This window comes from Hyla sarda, chromosome 11, assembly GCF_029499605.1.
Source record: "Hyla sarda isolate aHylSar1 chromosome 11, aHylSar1.hap1, whole genome shotgun sequence".
Lineage (NCBI taxonomy): Eukaryota > Metazoa > Chordata > Amphibia > Anura > Hylidae > Hyla > Hyla sarda.
This window is the reverse complement of record NC_079199.1, coordinates 63,351,805-63,379,143: the sequence shown is the minus strand read 5'-3', so window position 1 is coordinate 63,379,143 and position 27,339 is coordinate 63,351,805. Positions and strand designations below refer to the sequence as shown.

Sequence of the window (27,339 nt, the reverse complement as noted above, 5' to 3'; positions counted from 1 at the left end):
AAGGGTAGGAAAACTTGTAGCATAGAACATGTGAATGGACTATACAGGTTTTCTACTCATTAGGCTGAGTTTATACTTGTGCTGTTTAACTGGTTATTTTATTCTGTCATTGAAGCAGAACAACAAAATGCACCAGAGGCTTTGTTGCATGCTGGACACCAATAGCACCCAAAAAGCCCCAATGACATTAATTGGATCATTAGAGTTTCCGGCATGCGGTCCACCATTTTACCAGATAAAATAGTGCAGCGCTGCATTATTTTATCTGATTTAAAAAAAAAAAAAAAATCTATGATAGGCACAAAACACTGGCGTAAACCCAGATTTTTTTCTCACGCACCCACCATACATTAAATTCACATGCAAACAGTGTCATATACACATGCAAGATCATATACACACACAAACACAATGTCATATACACACACAATGTCATACACACATACACGCGATGAAATATACCCACACATGTTGATATCTATGTTATCCCCACTACTAAGATGTCCTCCATGTTTGACAATGTTATTCAGTGTACATCTTTCTCTATGTATGCAATGCTTGAACAGTGGTTTAAGGGTGCATATTGCTGTGCAAGATTGTGCAAGTTGTTAGAAGGCTAGGTCCTGGATCTAGAGGAGCAACTGGCAAGACTGAGATACATTGACAACATGACTAACTGGTTCTGCTAATCTAGGGTTTCCAGAGTATGGAGTTGGTTGAGGAGAAAAGTGTATTTAGCTGCCGAATCCCTCTTTAGCCGAGCGCCCATGCTTAACCAAGACAGCCCATAGAACACACTTCAGGGCTTCCCAATGGACCACAGGAGTTGTGGTGTCGGCCTGATGATCAAGAGCAAAGTTAGATATCGAGGTTTTAAGCTTCTGGATGCATGGCTGTTCCAGAAGCAGGGATTCATTGAGTTTCCAGGTGGCATGGATTTAACGAGGAAAGAGAGAAGGGTTCAGGACAGGCACATTTTCCAACAAGGACATCACTCCAATATTCGCAGAGGAGACAGTGGGGAGAAGGTGGTGCTGGCAATAGATATAATCTATTCTGGTATAAGTCTGATGGGGGTGGGAGAAAAAGGTATAATCACGTCTAGGGATGTCCCGATACAATTTTTTAAAGACTGAGTACTAGTACCAATACTTTTTCTTAAGTAATCGCCGATACCAATTACCGATACGTTTTCTCAATGTAATTTTTCACTCACCTCCTCGCTCCCCTGCTGCCTCCACTCTGTCTCAGCTCCGGCACGCATGTTCCGGAGCTCTAAGATTTAAAGGGCCAGTACGGCCATAATTATGTCTTACACCTGTCCCCACTCTATAAGTTCCTGCACCTCCCCCTCTTCCCTGCAGGATCTTCAGTGCCCCATAGCCTGAGATTAAGCGTACCCAAGTCTCTTGTTTGCCCGTGGAAAAAGACCCTTCCGCTACGTTTCTTGACTACGCCACCTTGCCGCCTGCCTTGACCTTCTGCTAGGTCAGTGGATCCACATCCTGCATCGTAACAAGCATATTTTATGCTGCGGATCCGCTGCTGAAGGACCGCTACTTGGTGCCTTTGCCACTGCGAGCAATATGCCACTGCGAGCAGACACACTGCGATGTGTGAGTCACAGCAGGCATGCGCAGTGTATTCGTTCATTGTGGCCGGTCTCGGCCTAGCTCATGGAGCAGGGGAGTGCCCGCAATGTGTGCGAGTACATTGCGCATGCGCGGCGGCTCACACATCGCCTCAGTGTGTCTGCTCGTAGCGGTGTATTGTCGCTCCGAGCAGGCACATCTAAAAGCACCATCTAGCGGTGCTTCAACGGCGTACTGCAGTATGCCCTGGATCTACCCATGTGAAAGTACCCTGAATGGAAAAATGGGGTGTTTTTTTTTTTTTTTTACTTTTTATAAGGGAAAGGGCTTTTTTTTATATTAAACAAAAATTTATTTTGTATTTTATTTAAACTTTTTTTTTTTTTTTAAAAGGGGATGATTCATTTATTTTATTGGGAAGGGGTTAATTTAATTTTACAATTTTTTAAATATTTTTTTTACTTTTTTAGTCCTCATAGGGGACTATTACATGCAATCTGTAGATTGCATACTGATTAATGCTATGCCATTGGCATAGCAGTGATCAGTATTATTGGCGCTCCTTTACTAATGCCTGCCATGGCTGGCAACAGTAAAGGAGCGGTGTTTGGATGGCACGGAGCAGGGTAAGGGACCTCCGGTCGTCCTCACAGCTGGTCGGGACACCACAATTACACCGCGGTGATCCCGATCAGCATCCCTGAGCTAACCAGCAGCACTTTTAGGACTCATAAACGCCGCAAGCAACTTTGATCTTGGTGTCTAAAGGGTTAATGCATGTCCCGGCTATGTCGCGTGCTCGACTGCTGGGCGTGCTTCATAGCTCAGGACCGGACGCATGCCGTAAATTTACCCCCCAGCATCCTCTAGGAGTTTATCTGAGCAGATGGGGGCAGGCAGCTAACGTGCACCGAAAGGTATCGGATTAGGTATGGGGGACATTTGCTTGAGTACAAGTACTTGGCAAATGTCCAGTATCGGTACATCCCTAATCACGCCTTGTAGATCCCATAGTTCCATCAGGTGCAGTTTCTTCTTCAAGACTCGGAGCTTGCGGTATGACAAGTACGTGTGGCCCTATGCATGTCCAGGAGAGGCAATAATGGTAAATTAAAGAACTTGCACATGAATATTGGTCTAGTGGCAAATGAAGCCAGCAAGTTCAACATCTTGAGAACAAAAAGCACCTGGTCATGGTTTGGTGCATACACCATCGCTACTGTCAATGTCTCTCCAGCTAAATCGCAATTGGCAAAAAGAGGGGGGTCCATAGGGAGACAGTCACTGTGATAGGGAGGGATCTATGAAAATCTAGGGAGACCTTTCATCCTGGCATCAGGATTTGCATGTAGAATAGTATCGTCGGTAGGATAGTGCGTCTCCTGGACAGAGGATGTGAGCTCGCTGTTTGTGGAATGTGTAGAGGAGCTGGGCCCTCTTTTTAGGCATGTTAAAACCCTTAAAATTAAGAGTGGCTAGTCAGCTGCCATAAGGTATGGAAGGGGAGGAGAGCAACTTACTGCCACTCCCGGCCCGTGATCGATCCTCGAGGAAGGAACATATAGGAAATGTGCAATCTGTTGAGGTGGGGAAAAAAAAAAAGAGGGAAACAGATGGTGAGAGGAAAGTCAGAAAGAATAGTAACTGTAAGGGGACAGTTACAAGGGGACTAAGGGGAAGGGCCATATGGGCCAAAACTAACGCCAGAACCCGACCAGCATCTACCCTAATGGGGGTAACATGGAAGGAACACTGGTGAGGCGACACGGAGTGTAACAATCCTACAGGCTCACCTGAGTCAGAGGACCGCTGGCTGGAGGTAGGAGTGGAGCCCAGTAGCAAGGACCACAGGCAGGTAGTAAGTGCAGGAAGTCTGGCAGAGGCGTAGTCAGTAGGCAGGCAGTGAGTCAGGGCAGGCAGCAGTAAGCGTGGTCAGACAATCCAGATGGCAACGGTGGTAGCAGTTCAGTAAGTAGGGACAAAGCAGAAGAGTAGTCGGTAGGCAATTCCTGGTCAGCAGTGGACTTCAGTAGTAGCAAGAGCAGCAGATGAGGAGAAGCTTGATCAAGGCTCAGGAGCTCAATAATCAGCAAGCTAGAGTGCAAGGGGCTGGACTTATATAGGGAAGTACCAGGTGTGGGGAATCAAGGGTGATGGGCAAGGCTTGGCAAGACTAAGGTTACATGATAGGTTTCAGGGAGGAATGTCCAGAGAAGACGGTAGCCTAGTAAGCAGGGCTACTGCCTGGGATGTGGCTGGTCACGGGTTCGAATCCCGACAGTTCTCCCCCCCTTCCAAGGTGACCTCTGGGCACCGCATTGGCAGGCTTACCGGGGTGCCGTTGGTGGAACTCTTTTACCAGTTTGGAGGCGTGGACATTTTCTTCTGGCTCCCAGAAGTTATCCTCAGGAGGGTAACCCTCCCACCCAATTAAGTATTGTAGTCTTCCCCGGTGAATCCTGGAGTCGAAGATCTTTGCGACCATGTATTCTTCTTCACCCTGTACCCTCACGGGTGGTGGAGGGGGCGAGGGGCGGCCTGTGAAGGTGTTCTCCATGTATGGCTTTAGGAGTGAGCAATGGAAGACAGGGTGCACCCTAATGGAGTCCGGAAGGTCAATCCGGAACGTGACCTCGTTGATTTGTGCGGTGTCCGGAACGGACCCATGTATCTTTGGGCCAGCTTTTTGGAGGGCACCTTCAATCTGAGGTTCCTGGTGGACAGCCACACCTTGTCTCCCACATGGAAGCCCGGGGTGGGTTTGCGACGTCTGTCTGCTCCCTGTTTAAAACGCCTCTGGGCGAGCTGGAGGTTTTCTATAATGTTCTTTTGTGCCTCCTGTAGGGTTGTTAGGCGTTCGGCCACTGCTGGGAGGGTGGAGGCGACGGGCAGGTGGGGAATGAATACCGGGTGTGAGCCTGTGTTAGCAAAGAAGGGGCTGTGCTTGGTTGAGCTGTGCTCAGCATTGTTGTAGGCGAACTCGGCCGTGGGGAGATGGTCAAGCCAGTCAGCCTGCAGGTGGGAGCTGAAACAGCGTAGGTACTGCTCTAGGGTCTGATTAGTTCTCTCAGTCTGCCCGTTTGACTGAGGGTGGAAAGCGGAGGACAGGTTTACTTTAACCCCGAGCGCCAGGCAGAAGTTCTTCCAGAACTTTGAGGCAAATTGTACGCCTCGGTCGGAGACCACTTCGTCCGGGATCCCATGCAGCCTGAAGACCTCTCTGAGAATTAGATCGGCCGTCTGTTTGGCGGTGAGTATGCCTTTGTAGGGGATGAAATGGGCCATCTTGGTGAGACGGTCGACCACGACCAGGATGGTGTTCATCCCTTTTTAAAGGAGGAAGGTCTACCACAAAGTCCATGGAGATCGAGCCCCAGGGGCGGGAGGGAATAGGGAGGGGTTGTAACAGACCCACGGGAGAGGAAAGAGGAGTCTTATTGCGGGCACAGACCGCGCACGATGAGATGTACCTCTTGATGTCCTCCTTGTATGTTGGCCACCAGAAGGAGCGGGAGAGAAGCTCCTGGGTCTTTCTTGTGCCAAAATGGCCGGCCAGCTTGGAGTCATGGTTGAGTTTGAGCACTTCGAGCCGTGCGATTTCTGGTACATATAGTTGTAGGTCCTGATGAAACCAATGGCCGTTCTTAAACGTAAGGCTGATATTCCCTGTGGGGTGGGCGAGGAAGGGGTCATTTTCATATCCTTCTTTGATTGTGCCCAGGAGATCTTTAGAATAGGTGGCCCCTAAGACCCTTCTCTCGGGTAAGATGTTATCTTGGCCCTTGTTACTCTGTGAGGGCTCGGAAAACATTATGGAGAGGGCGTCAGCCTTGCCGTTTTTTGATCCGGGGCGATAGGTGATGAGAAAGTTGAAGCGGGAAAAGAATAGGCTCCATCTGGCCTGTCTGGCTGAGAGTCTCTTAGCGCTGCGGATGAACTCGAGGTTCTTGTGGTCAGTTAGTACGATTATGGGCTTGGTGGCTCCCTCCAGCAGGTGTCTCCACTTGGAGAAGGCATCCTTGATTGCCAGTAGTTCTTTGTTCCCGATGTCATAGTTCTTCTCGGAGGGGGACATCTGGCGGGAGAAAAATGCACACGGGTGTAATAGCATCCTCTCCCCTGTCCGTTGTGACAAAACTGCCCCCACCGCAGAGTCTGATGCATCCACTTCGACTGTAAATGGGAGCTCGGGGTTCGGGTGGATTAGGATTGGGGCAGAAGTGAAGAGGAGTTTCAGCTTGGTGAAGGCCTCCTGGGCCTCGGATATCCAGGAGAAGGGGACTGCCTTCTTGGTGAGTTGGGTGATTGGTGCTATGACCTTGGAGAAGTTCCGGATAAACTTCCGATAGAAGTTGGCGAAGCCAATGAATCTTTGTATCTCCTTCTCGTTTTTTGGAACGGGCCAGTTCATCACAGCTTGGACCTTCCCAGGGTCCATACTTATGCCCTCTGGGGAAAGGATGTATCCGAGGAACTGAGTGGTGGTTCGCTCAAACTCGCATTTCTCTAGCTTGATGTAGAGAGAGTTCTGTTGGAGTTTCTGCAGTACCCTGCAGACGTGTTCTCGGTGCTGCTCGAGGTCTTCAGAGACGATCAAGATGTCGTCCAGGTAAACGACTACAAAGAGATCCAGCATGTCCCTGAGGACGTCGTTAATGAAGTGCTGGAATGTGGCAGGAGCATTGCAGAGTCCGAAAGGCATGACTAGGTGACCATAGCGTGTCCGGAAAGCTGTCTTCCATTCGTCCCCAGGGTGGATTCGGACGAGGTTGTAGGCCCCTCGAAGGTCAAGTTTAGTGAAGATCTTCGCTGACCGGAGTCTCTCAAGGAGTTCTGAAATCAGTGGGAGCGGGTACCGTTTTTTTACGGTTATGTCGTTAAGCTTTCTGTAGTCCATGGATGGACACAGGGAGGAGTCTTTTTTCTCTACAAAGAAAAAGGGGGCTCCGGCAGGGGAGGTGGAGGGCCGGATGAACCCCTTCCTCAGGTCCTCGTCCAGGTACTCTTTCAGAGCCTTGAGTTCAGGCTCTGAGAGGGAGTAGATACTGCAAAAGGGTATTTCGGCCCCAGGCAACAGTTCTATAGGGCAGTCGTAGGGTCGGTGTGGTGGCAGCTTGTCTGTGTTTTTCTTTTCGCAGACATCCTGGAACTCGCGGTATTGAGGGGGTAGCAGATCCTTGACCGATAGTTTTGAGATGTTGGTGTCTTCGGGTGGAAGGACGGGTTTGTGGGAGCAATTAAGCGAGCAGAACTCGTACGGGAATCATATGCAGCGGGTTTCCCAGTCCACCGAGGGGTTGTGGGTGGCCAACCATGGGATGCCTAAGATCACTGGAAACTTCGGGGAGGCGATCAGAGAGAAGTGGATCTTTTCACAGTGATCTGGTTCTATGAGGAGTTGTAGTTCGGTGGTCTCGTGAGTGGCCGGCCCCGAGGAGAGTGGGGATCCGTCAACGGTTTCCAGGTCAACGGGGGCTGCCTTGATTGTCAGTGGAATGTTATTTTCGCGGGCGAAGGTTAAATCCATGAAGTTGCCTCCTGCCCCGGAGTGTAACATCGCTGAACAGGGAAGTTGTCGCCCCTCAATGTCGATGAGGATGGGGACGATGAAGTGGGATCCATGAGCCGCCGTGTTGTTATTTTCGGGGGCTGCAGGCAGAGTTGGAGTCTGTAGTTGCTCCTTTAGCTCTGTGACGGCAATAGTCTTTTGGATCTTATGAGGACATTTGATGGCAAAATGACCTGGCTCCCCATAGTAGAGGCAGAGGTTTTCGGCCAGCCTTCTCTCCTTCTCAGCTGTGGATAGAGACCTACGTAGAGCGTCGACCTGCATAGGTTCAGTTACTGACTGGGGGTCGCGCTGGGCGGTGGAAGAGAAGGAGTAAGTGGGTCTGTGGTCCGAGGACCAGAGTCTTTCTTTTTTCCTCTCGGAGAGTCTTTGATCTATCCGGATGTATAACTGAATGAAGTCATCCAGATCGTCCGGGGCCTCAACTCTGGCGAGTTCGTCCTTTATTAATTCGGACAGGCCTCGCCGGAATTGGCTTCTCTGTGCTGCTGGGTTCCAGGTGGTGTCCGTGACCCAACGGCGTAACTTGGCGGTGTATTCGGCAACGGAGCGTCTCCCTTGCCGCAGACCATGTAGTCGCGCCTCGGCTGTCGCACAGCGGTTGGGGTCATCGAAGACTTGGCTCATGGCGGTGATGAAATTGTTAAGGTTGTCCAGGAGGTGACTGTTAGTCTCTACGTATGGTGATGCCCATGCTAATGCTTCATCCGTCAGGAGATTGACCACAAATAGCACCTTCTTTTTCTCGGTGGTGAAGGGGGCGGGTACATTTGAAAATAGATGCGGCATTGGTTTAGAAACCCCCGATACTGGCGTCTGTCGCCGCTGAATCTTGATGGGAGTGGCATGCGGGTGTCTGCGGATGCGCCGCGGACATCCAGGAGTTGCCTCTGTAGTTCAATAATCTCCCTCTGTTGGCTTTGGACTATGCCTTGGAGCTGGGCAAATTTCTCCTGATATGTAGTGCCAAATTATTGAAGTTCGGAGACCTGCTTACGCAGAGTGGCCATTGCAGACTCCATAGTGAGGCTGATTATTCTGTAACAATCCTACAGGCTCACCTGAGTCAGAGGACCGCTGGCTGGAGGTAGGAGTGGAGCCCAGTAGCAAGGACCACAGGCAGGTAGTAAGTGCAGGAAGTCTGGCAGAGGCGTAGTCAGTAGGCAGGCAGTGAGTCAGGGCAGGCAGCAGTAAGCGTGGTCAGACAATCCAGATGGCAACGGTGGTAGCAGTTCAGTAAGTAGGGACAAAGCAGAAGAGTAGTCGGTAGGCAATTCCTGGTCAGTAGTGGACTTCAGTAGTAGCAAGAGCAGCAGATGAGGAGACGCTTGATCAAGGCTCAGGAGCTCAATAATCAGCAAGCTAGAGTGCAAGGGGCTGGACATATATAGGGAAGTACCAGGTGTGGGGAATCAAGGGTGATGAGCAAGGCTTGGCAAGACTAAGGTTACATGATAGGTTTCAGGAAGGAATGTCCAGAGAAGACGGTAACCTAGTAAGCAGGGCTACTGCCTGGGATGTGGCTGGTCACGGGTTCGAATCCCGTCACGGAGGCAAAAATATAGCAGTCCTATAAGGGAGAGGGCTGAATGACAGGTAAACGTCTATCTCTGACCTAGTCGGACAAGTTAGGAGTCACCAAACTACAAGTAATCACAGGCAACATAGGGGGGCAGGAATTAAGACAAACGAGGTAGAACAACTATATAACAAGCAAGCGTGCATCAGGGGTCACAGAAACAGAGCATCGTGGGGCTGGGACCCACAAAGTGAAGGACACAAGGAACCAAAGACATCATACAGAGAATCTCAAGTCTTGCGCTTCTGTCACTGGGGCAGGAAGGAGGGCCATCAACAGCCTGTGATGTCCCTCAACATTTATGCAACACCTGAGGATGGCCGGGTGGCAGCGGAACTGGATAAAGGAACATGTTCTCTCAGTCAGGTAGGGGCACTGGAGGAAGCTCCATGTGTATATGTATGATATGTATTATAGGTGTGCATATGTATGATAGGCATGTGTAAGTTTGGTGTGTGTATGTATAATGTGTATATGCATGATAGGTGTGTGTATGGGAAGGGAGGTGGTATCTGGTAACTATAAAAGCAAGTACACTAAGCAATACAGGCTACATTTGTTGTACATTTGCAACAGCTGGAGGCACTACAACTCCCAGCATGTACTGAACACCGAAGAGCATGCTGGGAGATTTATGCAACAGCTGGAGGTACGCAACTACAACTCCCAGCATGCCGACAGCTGTTTGGGCATACATTTGCAGTTTTGCAACATCTGGAGGGCTGCAGTTTAGAGACCACTGCACAGTGATCTCCAAACTGTGGCCCTCCAGATGTTGCAAAACTACAAATCCCAGCATGCCCAGACAGCAAATTGCTGTGTGGGCATGCTGGGAGTTGTAGTTTGCAAGATCTGGAGGGCCACAGTTTAGAGACCACTGCACAGTGATCACCAAACTGCAGCCCTCTAAATCTTGCAAAACTACAAATCCCAGCATGCCCAAACGGCTGTCTGGGCATGCTGGGAGTTGTAGTTTTGCAACATCTGGGGGGAGGGCTACAGTTTAGAGACCACTGTATAGTGGTATCCAAACTTTAGCCCCCCCCCAGATGTTGCTAGGCAACTACTCACTGGCTTCTGTAGTCTTCACCAGGAAGCCACGAGGGAGCCGCATGTCATCGCCGCCCATCGCCACCGGTCAGGTAAGGGACCTCCACCGCTGGCGCCGCCGGTCACGCTACAGTTCCCCCGTTCTGCCCGGATTACAGTCGGTGTGCAGGACGGGGGACCCGAACTTTAACCCCCCTGCCCCCGACCTGCTATTGGTCGTCGCTTCTTGACGACCAATAGCAGGGATAGAAGGGGTGGTACCCCTGCCACCTAACTCCTATCCCTTCATGGGGACCGGGGGTGTCCAAGATCCCCCTGATTTTCCGGGTCACTGGGTCACCGGTATGACCCGGATCTGCCAAAATTCGCTGGTCTGAATTGACCGGCGATTTCCTGCGATCGTCGACATGGGGGGGTCTCAGGACCCCCCTGGGCATATGCACGGGATGCCTACTGATAGATATCAGCAGTCATCCCGGTCCGGTTCCCGACAGGCTAGCGGCGGGGACTGAAATTCCCAGGGGCGTATCCGTATGCCCTCCGTCCTTAAGGACTCAGGATGCAGGGCGTATACATACGCTCTTCGTCCTGAAGAGGTTAAATATGTCTTCTTCCGACTCCTATTTTTCTGTTAGGGAGGGGGTGTCCACTTCTCTTGCAGATCCGCAGGCTATTATCTTCAGATATATAAAATTGTGGTGCTTTCAGTACCCCAAATGGCCCTCTTGACACAGTTCATTGGAATTATATAGGTACCATATAATAGTTTTGTTGTGTCCAACTATTTAACTAGTCCACCCTAATAATAATTTTCTTTCACTGACTACATCATCATAATTATAGATATCTAACTCTAGTACTATTCAGTATCCATACCTCTCACAAACTTTCTATGTCATTATACTTTACAAGCTTTCAATATTATTGTATTTCCCAATCTAATTATCCTATCTATAAAATATAATAATTTTATTTAACATTTAGCTTAACCATATCTATCAGGATTTTAGTTATTATGTTACATTGTTAGTTGCTTATGTAAACTTGTTGTCCCTGGTAATGCTCTGGCTATAAAATCAGTTGTATTACAATACATACCTATAGACAGCACTCCCTGTCACCACTCGGTATATTTGGAGCTTTTCGGCTCCAGCACTGAGTCGCTCCCTTTTTCAGCGTCATGTGGTAGTCGCTCACATGATGGAACACCGGAAACGCTGTGCTATTTAAGAGATGCCGGTGCACACACATAGCGGCCCTCATTTACTATTGCATACCCGACAAGTCTTGTCGGGTTGTGCGCCAGAAATTCTGTTTGCGCCAGAATTGAAAAAACCTGACTAACTCTTCATTTTACTGAAAAAAATACCCCAAAAAGAAAAGGGGCATGGTCATCTGGAAAAGGGGCATGGCCATCTGGAAAAGGGCATGGCCACCAAAAGGGGTGTGTTCCTGACATTTTCACAAAAACCCAACATATTTACTAAGGTTTACACAAAAAATTTGGTGGATTTGAGGAAAATCCAACAGATCGGAGCCTGTGTAAAAAAAGCAAAATGTAGGGAAAAGTGCAAAATGTAGGGAAACCTTAGCAGATAGCGTGGAAAAAAATTGTAGAAAATTAAAACCCACAAAGAAGCCTACACTCCACTCTTAGTAAATCAGGGCCAGCGTGCGCTCCCCGGCATCAGATGGGCTCTCTGCCACAGAGCTACGTTTGGCACCATATCCAATTCCAGTAAGTACTGCTTTGTTGTTTTCATCAGTATAGCAGTCTCTCTGTCCTTGGTCATTCTGACCTATTCAATACTAATCATACGGTACTCTAATATAGGCAGCAGATGTATGGCCCTTTACTCTCCCACGTGAGTACTACATTCTTAATACTGTGCTTCGGAAAGGGTAGGCACCGATTTCATATTCCTTTACTGAATGCTGCCCCTATTGTTGTTCTTTCTTTCTAGTGTGGATGACTTACATTGTCTTATCAAAGACTTATAGGAGGAGAAGAACCCACCAATGTATTCCCTAGTATCTGGTATCGTCCAATTGGCAGGCTATCAATCCTGCAGGGGAATTACACATTCATGAAGTGTATATTTCTTTATGATGTTCTTATTGTACTTAGATCTGGGCCTACTGCTGCTTGTGTGTAAATAATTATCTTTTCTGACACCTTTTTGTGGAGAAATTACTTATATATTCATTAGCCTTTGCTTATTCTATACCACTGATGAAGTTTTGATTGAACAGAAATGCGTTGGGTTCATAGTAAGGGGTTAAGATTATTTATATATGGTGTACAGAATTAAGGATCTTTGAGTGTGATTGACTGGGGAATTGCATTTATATCCCCCTTTTCTCTTTTTGTTTGTTAAAGTATCACGTTATGACACACACCTATATCTTATTATTTTGGTGTAGTTTTAACCATCTAGATGAAAAGTTATATTTTATGGCACCTTTTTTCTACTTAATGTGATCTGTAAGGTTTAAATATTGGTTTACGTATAACCTCATCATATTACGTGATTTGTTGTTTCTTCAGACTCCTATAACTTTTTTATTTTTCCACATACGGGCTATATGAGGCCATATTTTTTGTGCTGTGATCTCTAGCTTTTATTGGTACCATTTTTCTTTTGATGGGACTTTACAACCTTTTATAAAAAACATTTTTAGGATATATAAAGTGACCAAAAATACACAATTTTGGACTTTGGTATTTTGTTGTGTATACGCCATTGACCGTGCGGTTCAATTAATAATTTTTTTTTTTTAATGGAGAAGGTTGACTACATATATTACTAAACGTACTACAAAAATAAAAATACATAAATAACTGATATGGCTAATTTACTTTAAATATTTAGTAAACTATTCATTGAAAGTCACGTCTATAGCAGGGCCCTTGCCACAGACGAGATACATACATATGAATTAGCAATAAATGATGAGAGTAAAAAGATGATAAAAATCAGTATTAATTCCAATGAAAGACTGCCTGCATAAAAATGTATATATACTCTTTGGATACAGTCTATGATGTAATCAGATAGGCAAGTTAAAGGGGTACTCCGCCCCTAGACATCTTATCCCCTATGCAAAGGATAGAGGATAAGATGTCAGATCGCCAGGGGACCACTGCTGGGGACCCCCGGGAATCGCCGCTCTGCACGTAATGACGGGCAATACAGGGGCCAAAGCATCGTTATGTCATGGCTCCGCCCCTCGTGACGTCACGGCCCGCCCCCTCAATACAAGTCTATGTGAGGGGGCTTGGCGGTCGTCATGCCCCCGCCATAGACGTGCATTAAGGGGGCGGGCCGTGATGTCACGAGGGGCGGGGCCATGATGTCACGCTGCTCTGTCCCCTGTATCGCCCGTCATGACGCACAGAGTGAACTCGATCTGTGCAGTAATGATAGCGGAGTGCCACAGTGCTGATCCCGGGGGTCCCCAGCAGCGGGACCCTGGCGATCTGACATCTTATCCCCTACCCTTTAGGCCTATATAAACATATGAGATAGTTGGTGCACTGCACCACTCACCACCCAACAGCAGGCAAATAGAGTGAGGTACCCAAAGCTTTAAGAGGAGATATGCGATTTGGATAGTAATACAGCGATGTAAAGAGCCATTCTTCTTAATGCTTGCAGACTGGCACGGACATGCGTCTGGCCCAAAATGTTAGTCTGCGGCTCCGGAGAGTACTGCTTGTCGCTATCTGATCTTGCTGCAGGATGGCAAGGACATGCTGGAAGTAAAACTAGCCATATCAGTTATTTATATATTTTTATTTTTGTAGTACATTTAGTAGTATATGCATACTTAGAGGGCTGTATCCAGTCGTGTAAATTCTCAGTTTGTTTTTTGGCACAAAGTGTATCGTGGAACACAGTGACCTCGGTATACATTGTATTTTATAGTGTAAGCCACCCACAACCCTTTGTAGTATTTATAGTGTAAGGGGAGCAGGACAAGGGCATACAGGTTTGCCGTTTGTACTTAAGTGGTTGAATGAGAGCAGCTTTTTACTGAAAAAAAAAATTTCTAGAAATTGAGGGGTCCCAACTTTCAGACCCTGTAAGTTCAACTAATATATACTTGACACAAATAGTATTATAACCCTTTATTACTTTGAATTGCAAAATCATTATATGCTTTTCACTTTTGTCTTTTAGGTAACATCATTGTACTGTGGTCAACCTGCAGAACAACTGTCCTAAAATCTGCGACCAACCGCTTTATGAAAAATCTGGCTTGCTCTGGTATCTGTGCCAGTTTGGTGTGTGTGCCTTTTGACATTGTGCTCAGTGCCAGCCCACATTGTTGCTGGTGGATTTACACTCTAATTTTTTGTAAGACCATTAAATTCTTGCACAAAGTCTTCTGCTCTGTGACCATCCTCAGTTTCACTGCCATCGCTTTGGATAGGTAAATACAGGCTTTTATAATGTATATAATTTTTAAAGTTACTTAGTTAATTTATTCTATTTTTACTAGCTAAATTATGCTTTTATTAATAGGTAAACAAGTTGAAACGTAACCTTTGATTGAAATATTGGCAGCAAAACTCAATTATGAATTATGAAATATGGTCATAAAACTTTTTAATGATACAAAATTAAAATTAATGAAAACTATCAAAAATTCTGAAACTTATGACCTGGTGAATTGCAGACAAATATAAACGATACAATTCACATCTGAGATGATTATTTCCTCAGAAATTAAGTTTGTTTTGATGAGATGACTTTAACACTAAGGAGGCAGTTTTCAATTCTCAATAATGCACAGATATTATTAAAATATGCATATTTATTGGCATTAGATAATAAACATTAACGAGTAACACACAAAACAATAATATGTAGAAATGAATATCAGTTAGCTATGAGTATATATCAAGATATTAATAAAGTATTACAAGTAGAGATGAGCGAGCAGACCATGGCAAACCCAGATTCGACCCAAACTTTGCATTTTGCTTGGCTTGCAGAATTCACAAACTTTTACCATTTTGGTTTGAGCTAATTGGTAAAAGCATGGAAAATACATAAAAAGCATGGTGTTTTTTCACCAAGAGGAAGCTGGAGGATCATGGGGCGGTGGCATCATGTCAGGTGACCAGCATATCACAAGATTACCCCAGGTTATCATATGATTTGTTGGCTTACATGTCAATCAGCCCGAAGGGCCAATAGGTGTCAGCAAGGAGGGAGGGCAGTTTTACACAGCTCTAAGATTGCATATGCTGCGCTCTGCACTCAGTCTGTACACAAGCCTCATTTTGTACCACAAAGCCCAGCAAGCATTTTTGAAGGCTCATAAGAAATGCTCATCCCCAGTCTTTGTGTGTGTGTGGGGGCTGTTCATAAGGGGACCTCCTGTCGATTTATACACAAGCCTCATCATGTACGACAAAGCCCACCAAGCCTTTTTGAAAGCTCATAAGAAGTGCTCATCCCCAGCCGGTGTGTGTGTGGGCTGTTCATAAGGGGAACTCCTGTCCATTCATACACAAGCCTTATCATGTATCACAAAACAGAGCAAGCCTTTTTGAAGGCTCTTGCAAAAGAAAAACACAACAAGCAGGGAACTGAGCAAAGCTGTGCTGCAGCAGACTTGTATGATAACAATACATGTGCAAAGTGCCCTAAACACAGCATAGCACTTTACTTTGCAAACACTGTTTACATCTGTCCATTTGGGACATAGTAGCGCCCTAGCGTGCATTTCACAGGGATCAGCCCTGTTAAACGTTTTACTTAATTATTATATTGGTTTAAGTAAACACCGTTTACATCTGTCTGTTTGGGGACATAGTAGCTCCTTATAAGGGGGTGTATTTCACAGGGATCAGCCCTGTTAATACGTTTTACTTAATTATTATATTGGTTTAAGCAAATTTACATCTGTCTGTTTGGGACATACTAATGCCATAACAAGAGGGTGCATTTCACAGGGATCAGCCCTGTTAACGTATTTTATTGAAAAAGAGGTACAGCGCTACCTCAAAACGCGTCTAACCTGAATAATATTGGATCATTCAGGCCATACACCAACAGGAAAAATTTACCATTTGCAACAGCTGGAGGTTCGCTAACTGAGACCCACTGCTGCATGTTTGCTAATACAGGAGCACACCGGCAGCCACTCCCGCAAGTTCCTATCCACCTCAGCTCCTACACATCTCTCCAGATCCCTGACATTCACCAGCTATAGGCATGACGCCAGCTGTGCCAGTCAGAGTATCGGGAACAGCGGAGAACTACGTACAGGTCCCCGGAGACGGGTCTTTTTCCCCAGGGTCGGTGCTTCTGTGCCAGCTCCGTCTACAAGCTATCGGGACCTCACAGGAACAGGGCGGTGAGTGGTGCTGTGCACCAACAATACACAATACACAATTTTACCATTTTGGAAAACGTTTTTCCTACATGCATAGATACAGAAACTACCACTGTATCCCCAATGAGTGTCTAAGGAACTTTGTTGCTTTATACTAACTATATACTTTGTTGCATTATATACTAACTGTATATCGATTCACTATTGTACTAAGAAGATACCAGTACCAAGTTGGTAGTTTTGGCCTATTCTTTTAATTGTTATCCCATTATTTTATTTTATTTTACTTTATTTTATAAATAGCCTATACTGCCCCGAGCAAGGGCCCTGCAGAGGGTGCAGCAAGCTAATAATCAATATTTTTATATTATATATATTTTTATAAATAAAAACTAATTAATATATACAGACCGAATCCTATTATATTTTTACATTTTTCACATACACATATTGTACATATATATATATACACATTTCTTTAATATTTATTTTTGATATACAAGCTGTTATAAAATATACTATAATCAAGCCCAGCCTTGAGGAATACGTATTCTATATACACATGATTGTGTATATACCTACCTATAGTATTTTAATTAATTATTATATCAGTTTAACCCCTTAAGGACGGAGCCCATTTTCACCTCTAGGACGAAGCCCTTTTTTGCAAATCTGACCACTGTCACTTTAAACATTAATAACTCTGGAATGCTTTTACTTATCATTCTGATTCTGAGATTGTTTTTTCGTGACATATTCTACTTTAACATAGTGGTAAATTTTTATGGTAACTTGCATCCTTTCTTGGTGAAAAATCCCCAAATTTGATGAAAAAACTTGAAAATGTTGCATTTTTCTAACTTTGAAGCTCTCTGCTTGTAAGGAAAATGGATATTCCAAATATTTTTTTTTTGATTCACATATACAATATGTCTACTTTATGATTGCATCATAAAATTGATCAGTTTTTACTTTTGGAAGACACCAGAGGGCTTCAAAGTTCAGCAGCAATTTTCCAATTTTTCACAAAATTTTCAAACTCACAATTTTTCAGGGACCAGTTCAGGTTTGAAGTGGATTTGAAGGGTCTTCCTATTAGAAATACCCCATAAATCACCCCATTATAAAAACTGCACCCCCCAAAGTATTCAAAATGACATTCAGTAAATGTTTTAACCCTTTAGGTGTTTCACAGGAAAAGCAGCAAAGTGAAGGAGAAAATTTAAAAATCTTCATTTTTTACACTCCCATGTTCTTGTAGACCCAATTTTTGAATTTTTACAAGGGGTAAAAGGAGAAAATGTATACTTATATTTGTAGCCCAATTTCTCTCGAGTAAGGACATACCTCATATGTCTATGTAAAGTGTTCGGTGGGCGCAGTAGAGGGCTCAGAAGGGAAGGAACGACAAGGGGATTTTAGAGAGTACGTTTTTCTGAAATGGTTTTTGGGGGGCATGTCGCATTTAGGAAGCCCCTATGGTGCCAGAACAGCAAAAAAAAACACATGGCATACCATTTTGGAAACTAGATCCCTTGAGGAACATAACAAGGAATAAAGTGAGCCTTAATACCCCACAGGTGTTTCACGACTTTTGCATATGTAAAAAAAAAAAAAAATTTTTTTTCACTAAAATGTTGGTTTTCCCCCCAATTTCACATTTTTAAAGGGTTAATAGCAGAAAAGACCCCCCCAAATTTGTAACCCCATCTCTTGGAGGTACCCCATAAGTGGACCTGAAGTGCACTGCGGACGAACTACAATGCTCAGAAGAGAAGGAATAATATTTGGCTTTTTGAGAGCAAATTTTGCTCGGGGGGCATGTTGCATTTAGGAAGCCCCTATGGTGCCAGGACAGCAAAAAAAAACACATGGCATACCATTTTGGAAACTAGACCCCTTGAGGAACGTAACAAGGGATAAAGTGAGCCTTAATACCCCACAGGTGTTTCACGACTTTTGCATATGTAAAAAAAAAAAAAAAATTTTCACTAAAATGTGGGTTTCCCCCCAAATTTCACATTTTTGCAAGGGTTAATAGCAGAAAAGACCCCCCAAAATTTGTAACCCCATCTCTTCTGAGTATGGAGGTACCCTATAAGTGGACCTGAAGTGCATTGCGGGCGAACTACAATGTTCAGAAGAGAAGGTGTCATATTTGGCTTTTTGAGAGCAAATTTAGCTCGGGGGGCATGTCGCATTTAGGAAGCCCCTATGGACAGCAGAAAAAAATTCACATGGCATACCATTTTGGAAACTAGACCCCTCACAGAATGTAATGAGGGGTACAGTGAGCATTTACCCCCCACTGGTGTCTGACAGATCTTTGGAACAGTGGGCTGTGCAAAATTTTTCATTTTCACGGACCCCTGTTCCAAAGATCCGTCAGACACCTGTGGACCCCTTATTACATTCCGTGAGGGGTGTAGTTTCCAAAATGGGGTCACATGTGGGTTTGTTTTTTTTTTTGCGTTTGTCAGAACCGCTGTAACAATCAGCCACCCCTGTGCAAATCACCTCAAATGTACATGGCCACTGTCCCTTCTAGGCCTTGTTGTGTGCCCCCAGAGCACTTTGCGCCCACATGTGGGGTATCTCCATACTCGGGAGAAATTGCGTTACAAATTTTGGGGGGCGTTTTTCCCTTTTACCTCTTGTGAAAATGAAAAGTATAGGGCAACACCAGCATGTTAGAGAAATTTTTTTATTTTTTTACACTAACATGCTGGAGTAGACCCCAACTGTTCCTTTTCATAAGGGGTAAAAGGAGAAAAAGCCCCCCAAAATTTGTTAGGCAATTTCTCCCGAGTACGGCGATACCCCATATGTGACCCTATTCTGTTACCTTGAAATACGACAGGGCTCCAAAGTGAGAGCGCCATGTGCATTTGAGACCTGAATTAGGGATAGGGGTGGACATAGGGGTATTCTACGCCAGTGATTCCCAAACAGGGTGCCTCCAGCTGTTGCTAAACTACCAGCATGCTTGGACAGTCAATTGCTGTCCAGAAATGCTGGGAGTTTTTGTTTTGCAACAGCTGGAGGCTCCATCTTAGAAACACTGCCGTACAATACGTTTTTCATTTTTATTGGGATGGTGGGGGGGGCAGTGTACGTGTGTATATGTAGGGTTTTACTCTTTATTTTATGTTAGTGTAGTGTTTTTAGGTTACATTCACACTGACGGCGGATTACACTGAGTCTCCCGCTAGGAGTTTGAGCTGCGGCAGAAAATTTGCTGCGGCTCATATTTGTAGCGGGGAACTCACTGTAATCTTCCACCAGCAGGGACGTGCACAGACATTCTGGAGGGCAGGGGCTCAAATAAAAAAAAAGGGCACTATAAAAACCTTACTTATATTAAAACACCACAATTCCCGAGGTAAGGGACCTCTGGCCATCAAGATAGCATCAACCCATGAAGGTCCCAATCAGACCCCCAGAACCCACAAGCACCAGCAGGGGCATAGCTAGAAACCACAGGGCCCTGATGCAAAAAATTGCCTCAGAGCTCCCTAACCCCCCCCCCCCCCCCCCCCCAGGCAAAGGCCAGACTGGGACAAAAAATAAGCCTGGCATTTTAGAATAAGCTGCCAATTTTTTTTGGTGGAGGTCAGACTGCTGGGACCCCCACCAATCACCTTGGTTCAAGTGGCTCTCCGGCTGTTGGAAAGCTAAAACTCCCATTATGTCTGGAGAGCCCAGGAATTTGGGAGTTGTAGTTCTGTAACAGCTGAAGAGCCACAGATTGGGGTACAGTTTTACCCATCATCACTGCAGAACTTACAAGTGACTACAGCTCTGATGGGACAGTCAGGAGAATACACAGTAATATCAGTGCCCTGAGTGACGTCTTCTCTGTTGTCTTTCCTTTTCTTCCTCATACGGTCCAGACGCCAGGTCTTCTTCCAGCTCCATTTTCTCTGCAGAGTCTGATGCCTGCACATCATAGGCTCCTAAATTTATCACTAGATCCTCATACTCTGTATGAAGACGGTAATCATTATAATCCTGCCAGACACTGTACCCTAAATATAATACTGCCAAACACTGTACCCTAAATATAATACCGCCCCACACTGTACCCTAAATATAATCCTGCCACACACTGTACCCTGAATATAATCCTGCCACACACTGTACCCTGAATATAATACTGCCACACCCTGTACCCTAAATATAATACTGCCACACACTGTACCCTAAATATAATACCGCCCCACACTGTACCCTAAATATAATACTGCCCCACACTGTACCCTGAATATAATCCTGCCACACACTGTACCCTGAATATAATACTGCCACACACTGTACCCTAAATATAATACCGCCCCACACTGTAGGGTATAGGTTTTTCTGTACTGTTGGACATGAGACTTTTTCTACCTTGGGAACCAAGGGCGTACCTGTATGCCCTGGTCCCACTCCCCTACAATGACGCAGGGTCACGGGCTGACCCCACCTCATAGCCGGGTGGTCCTGGCGGCAATCAGCCATCAGGACCCATGTCTAATGCCGGACATCACCGAGGTGATGCCCGGCATTAACCCCTTAGATGCGGCAATCAAAGTTGATCACCGCGTCTAAAGTGAAAGTAAATGGTTCCCGTCAGTAAGTCGGGCTGTTAGGGACGCCGTTGTGAAATCGCGGCATCCCAAACAGCTGAGAGGACTGGGGGAGGGTCCCTTTCTGCCTCCTCTCCATCTGATCGGCGATTTGCTGCTCCATGCCTGAGATCCAGGCTAGAGGGGTGAAGAGGAGTGTACATGGGTGGCAGAGGGGTGAAGAGGAGTGTACATGGGTGGCAGAGGGGTGTACATGGGTGACAGAGGGGTGTACATGGGTGACAGAGGGGTGTAGAGGGGTGTACATGGGTGGCCGAGGGGTGTAGAGGAGTGTACATGGGTGACAGGTGTGTAGAGGAGTGTACATCGGTGGCAGAGGGGTGTAGAGAAGTGTACATGGGTGACAGGTGTGTAGAGGAGTGTACATGGGTGGCAGAGGGGTGTAGAGGAGTGTACATGGGTGACAGGTGTGTAAAGGGGTGAACATGGTTGACAGAGGGGTGTAGAAGAGTGCACATGGGTGACAGAGGGGTGTAGAGAGGTGTACATGGGTGACAGAGGAGTGTACATGGGTGATGGGGCATAGGGGGGTGTAGATGGGTAAAAGAGGGGTGTAGAAGAGTGTAGATGGGTGACAGGGGTGACAAGGTGGGGACAGGGGTGACAAAGGGACAGAGGGGTGAACATGGGTGACAAGGATGTGATCAGAGGGGTGGACAATGGGGGATGAACATGGGTGACAGAGGGGTGGATAGGGGGATGGCCAAGGTGGACATGGGTGACAGGAGGGTGGACAAGCGGTTAAAAGAGGGGTAGACAGGAGTGACAAAGGGGTGAATAGGAGGTGGACATGGGTGACAGGTGTAGCCTGGGGGTGGTCAGAGGGGTGAACATGTGTAACAGGGGAATGGACAGGGGTGACAGAGGGGTGAATAGGGGGGTGGACATGGGTGACAGGTGTAGACTGGGGGGTGGTCAGAGGGGTGGACAGGGGGGTGAACTTGTGTGACGGGAATGGACAGGGGTGACAGACGGATGGCCAAGGTGGACATAGATGACAGGAGGGTGGACAAGCAGTTAAAAGAGGTGACAGGGGTGACAGAGGGGTTAATAGGGGTGGACATGGGTGATGGGGTAGACTGGGGGGTAGATATGTGTGACAGGGGGTAGATTGGGGGGGTGAACATGGGTGACAGGGATGGACAGGGGGTGGACATGACAGCAGTGGGGGGTGGAGAGTGTTAAGAAGGGGTAACAGAGGGGTGGACATGGATGACAGGAGTGGGGGGGTGGACATGGATGACAGGAGTGGGGACGTGGACATGGATGACAGGAGTGGGGGGTGGACATGGATGACAGGAGTGGGGAGTGGACATGGATGACAGGAGTGGGGGGGTTGGACATGGATGACAGGAGTGGGGGGTGGACATGGATGACAGGAGTGGGGGGGTTGGACATGGATGACAGGAGTGGGGGGGTGGACATGGATGACAGGAGTGGGGGGGTGGACATGGATGACAGGAGTGGGGGGGTGGACATGGATGACAGGAGTGGGGGGTGGACATGGATGACAGGAGTGGGGGGGTGGACATAGATGACAAGAGTGGGGGGTGGAGAGGGTTAAGAAGGGGTAACAGAGGGGTGGACATGGATGACAGCAGTGGGGGTGGAGAGGGTTAAGAAGAGGTAACAGAGGGGTGGACATGGATGACAGGAGTGGGGGTGGAGAGGGTTAAGAAGAGGTAACAGAGGGGTGGACATGGATGACAGGAGTGGGGGGTGGACATGGATGACAGGAGTGGGGGGTGGACATGGATGACAGGAGTGGGGGGTGGACATGGATGACAGGAGTGGGGGGTGGACATGGATGACAGGAGTGGGGGGTGGACATGGATGACAGGAGTGGAGGGTTGGACATGGATGACAGGAGTGGAGGGTTGGACATGGATGACAGGAGTGGAGGGGTGGACATGGATGACAGGAGTGGAGGGGTGGACATGGATGACAGGAGTGGGGGGGTGGACATGGAAGACAGGAGTGGGGGGGTGGACATGGATGACAGGAGTGGGGGTGGAGAGGGTTAAGAAGAGGTAACAGAGGGGTGGACATGGATGACAGGAGTGGGGGGGGTGGACATGGATGACAGGAGTAGGGGGTGGACATGGATGACAGGAGTGGAGGGGTGGACATGGATGACAGGAGTGGAGGGGTGGACATGGATGACAGGAGTGGAGGGGTGGACATGGATGACAGGAGTGGAGGGGTGGACATGGATGACAGGAGTGGAGGGGTGAACATGGATGACAGGAGTGGGGGGTGGACATGGATGACAGGAGTGGGGGGTGGACATGGATGACAGGAGTGGGGGGTGGACATGGATGACAGGAGTGGGGGGGTGGACATGGATGACAGGAGTGGGGGGTGGACATGGATGACAGGAGTGGGGGGTGGACATGGATGACAGGAGTGGGGGGGTTGGACATGGATGACAGGAGTGGGGGGGTGGACATGGATGACAGGAGTGGGGGGGTGGACATGGATGACAGCAGTGGGGGTGGAGAGGGTTAAGAAGAGGTAACAGAGGGGTGGACATGGATGACAGGAGTGGGGGTGGAGAGGGTTAAGAAGAGGTAACAGGGGTGGACATGGATGACAGGAGTGGGGGGTGGACATGGATGACAGGAGTGGGGGGTGGACATGGATGACAGGAGTGGGGGGTGGACATGGATGACAGGAGTGGAGGGTGGACATGGATGACAGGAGTGGAGGGTGGACATGGATGACAGGAGTAGGGGGTGGACATGGATGACAGGAGTGGAGGGGTGGACATGGATGACAGGAGTGGAGGGGTGGACATGGATGACAGGAGTGGGGGGTGGACATGAATGACAGGAGTGGGGGGGTGGACATGGATGACAAGAGTGGAAGGGTGGACATGGATGACAGGAGTGGAGGGGTGGACATGGATGACAGGAGTGGAGGGGTGGACATGGATGACAGGAGTGGAGGGGTGGACATGAATGACAGGAGTGGGGGGGTGGACATGGATGACAAGAGTGGAAGGGTGGACATGGATGACAGGAGTGGAGGGGTGGACATGGATGGCAGGAGTGGAGGGGTGGACATGGATGACAGGAGTGGAGGGGTGGACATGGATGACAGGAGTGGGGGGTGGACATGGATGACAGGAGTGGGGGGTGGACAAGGATGACAGTAGTGGGGGGGTGGACATGGATGACAGGAGTGGGGGGGGTGGACATGGATGACAGGAGTGGGGGGGTGGACATGGATGACAGGAGTGGAGGGGTGGACATGGATGACAGGAGTGGGGGGTGGACATGAATGACAGGAGTGGGGGGTGGACATGGATGAAAGGAGTGGGGGGTGGACATGGATGACAGGAGTGGGGGGGTGGACATGGATGACAGGAGTGGGGGGGTGGACATGGATGACAGGAGTGGGGGGGTGGACATGGATGGCAGGAGTGGGGGGTGGACATGGATGACAGGAGTGGGGGGGTGGACATGGATGACAAGAGTGGGGGGTGGAGAGGGTTAAGAAGGGGTAACAGAGGGGTGGACATGGATGACAGCAGTGGGGGTGGAGAGGGTTAAGAAGAGGTAACAGAGGGGTGGACATGGATGACAGGAGTGGGGGTGGAGAGGGTTAAGAAGAGGTAACAGAGGGGTGAACATGGATGACAGGAGTGGGGGGTGGACATGGATGACAGGAGTGGGGGGTGGACATGGATGACAGGAGTGGGGGGTGGACATGGATGACAGGAGTGGGGGGGTGGATATGGATGACAGCAGTGGGGGTGGAGAGGGTTAAGAAGAGGTAACAGAGGGGTGGACATGGATGACAGGAGTGGGGGGTGGACATGGATGACAGGAGTAGGGGGTGGACATGGATGACAGGAGTGGAGGGGTGGACATGGATGACAGGAGTGGAGGGGTGGACATGGATGATAGGAGTGGGGGATGGACATGGATGACAGGAGTGGGGGGTGGACATGGATGACAGGAGTGGGGGGGTGGACATGGATGACAGGAGTGGGGGGGTGGACATGGATGACAGGAGTGGGGGGTGGACATGAATGACAGGAGTGGGGGTGGACATGGATGACAGGAGTTGGGGGTGGACATGGATGACATGAGTGGGGGGTGGACATGGATGACAGCAGTATGGGGTGGACAGGGTTAAGAAGGGGTAACAGGGGGTGGAAAGGGTACATACCTTAATCCATTATCTTCACTACACCGGCACGGGAATCCGGCGGAGCTTCCTCTTTCCTCCCCTCTCGGCAGGGCACCGAGTCAGGGCTCCGGCAGGGCACTCACTGCTCCGCGGGGGGGGAGGGGGAGAGGGACTCATCACTACACCGGCACAGGTGACAGGGCCGCAGGGGGGGGAGACGATAGGAGATGCAGGGAGATGAAGGGATATGCAGGGGGACGCTGTGTGCGCACGCACAGCAAAGCGCACAGATACTTCCCTTCCCCCCTGCGCGCTGTGAGTCACAGGCGCGCAGGCCGGGCGGGTAATTAAAAAAAAAAAAAGTGCTAATTTTGCGTTCCGGTACGCTAAAAGCGCGTTCTGGGGGAAGGGAGAGGTGCTGGTACTGTCAATAGGCATTTTTGGAAGTGGCGGTACTGAGTACCACAGCGTTCCGGCCCACTTAAAGCACTGCATAACACTACAATCCCCAGTATGCAAAGGAACAAAGCACAACAATGGTTGTAGTGCTTTATTCTTTGTATACTGAAGGTTACACACTAATTAAAAACTATTACCAGGGCAGACACTAACCAGCCAGCGGAGACTCCTCAGTTCAAGATGGCAGACAGGCCCGTACTGCTTCACTCTAATCCCGCTGGTGGGGTCATGTGACATACCCAGGCAGCCCCTGCAGGACCCTGCTATGGGGTTTTGTTTTCACTAGCTGCTGCGCTGCCGTGCATTTGGAAGTGGAGGAGTTGTGCCGTGCTGCCAGGACTTGGGCAGGACTGTATATAGATTGAGCAAGGGGGGGTGGGGGTATGGAGGGAGAAAATTCATAGAATGGCAGTGTTGGCTGCTGTAGATTGAGTGGACTCACTTTGTCTACAGTGCTGCAGTTTTGCAAAAATATAAAAAAGGGCATTAAAGGGGCATGGGCGAAAAAGGGCAGGGGCTCAAGCCCCCTTTGAACCCTATGTGTGCACGTCCCTGGCCGCCAGTGTGAATGTAGCCTGTACATTCACATGGGAGGGGGGTCAAAACTACAACTCCCAGTATGCACTGACAGACCATGCATGCTGGGAATTGTAGTTTTGCAACAGCTGGAGGCACACTGGCTGGAAAACCTTGAGTTAGGTTCTATGACCTAACTCAGTATTTTCCAACCAGTGTGCCTCCAGCTGTTGCAAAACTACAACTCCCAGCATGCACTGATTGCAGAAGGGCATGCTGGGAGATGTAGTTATGCAATGGCTGGAGGCACGCAAGTACTACTCCCAGCATGCAGAGACAGCCTTATGCTGTTCCTGAATGCTGGGAGTTGTAGTTTTGCAAGATTTAGAGGGGTTCAGGTTGTAAATCACTGTCCAGTGGTCTCAAAACTTTGGCCCTCCAGATGTTGCAAAACTACAACTCGCAGCATGCCCAGACAGCAAACTGCTGTCTGGGCATGCTGAGAGTTGTAGTTTTGCAACATCTGGAGGGCTACAGTTTGAGACCACTTAGTGATCTACAACCTGAACCCCTCTAAATATTGCAAAACTACAAGTCCCAGAATGCCCACACAGCAAACAGCTGTCTGAGCATGCTGAGAGTTGTAGTTTTGCAACATCTGGAGGGCCACGGTTTAGAGACCACTGTAAACTGTGGCCCTCCGGATGTTGCTAGGCAACAACTCACCTAGCAGGACCCGGAAGTATTGCTGCCGCCGCCGCCACCGCACGTGGGGGAGGATCGCGAACGGGGATTCGGGATCCAGGTAGGGACCTTCGGCGCCGACTTTCCCTGGACGGTTCCCCCGTTTTGCCCGGACACCGATAGGTGGGCAAAGCGGGGGAACCGAACTTTAACCCCCCCTCCCCCGGTCTGCTATCGGTCGGTCGCTCAGCCGACCAATAGCAGGGATAGGAGGGGTGGCACCCCTGCCACCAAACTCCTATCCCTTTAGGGGGATCGAGGGTGTCTCGGACACCCCCGATCCCTCTTATTTTCCGGGTCACCGGGTCACCAGTGACCCGTATGACCCGGAATCGCGCAGATCGCAGGTCTGAATTGACCTGCAATTTGCGCGCATCGCGGTCATGGGGGGGGTCTGCTGTTAGATAACAGCAGTCATCCCGGCCCGATCACCGCTACCAGTGACGCGGCGCTCCCGGAACCCCGCGACGTACATGTACGTCGCCGCACGCCAAGTGACACTTCGCGGCGCCGTACATGTACGTCGCTCGTCGTGAAGGGGTTAAGCAAACACGGTTTTATATCAGTCTTTTTGGGACACAGTAGCACCTTCATTTCACAGGGATCAGCCCTGTTAATGTGATTTGTAATTCTTACATTGTTTTCAGCAAACACTGTCTACATCTGCCTGTTTGGGACATAGCAGCTCACTATTAGCTGTTGGATCCCACAAGC

The 27,339-nt window shown here is 48.3% G+C and overlaps 1 protein-coding gene across 1 annotated transcript in view; it reads left to right on the top strand.

Moving 5' to 3' along the window:
- GPR176 (G protein-coupled receptor 176) overlaps window positions 1-27,339 on the top strand; it is a 316,627-nt gene that overhangs the window by 195,343 nt on the left and 93,945 nt on the right. Inside the window, exon 3 of the mRNA XM_056545150.1 lies at window positions 13,975-14,227. Within this exon, the coding sequence (XP_056401125.1) occupies window positions 13,975-14,227 (253 nt within the window). The remainder of the gene's footprint in view (window positions 1-13,974; window positions 14,228-27,339) is intronic.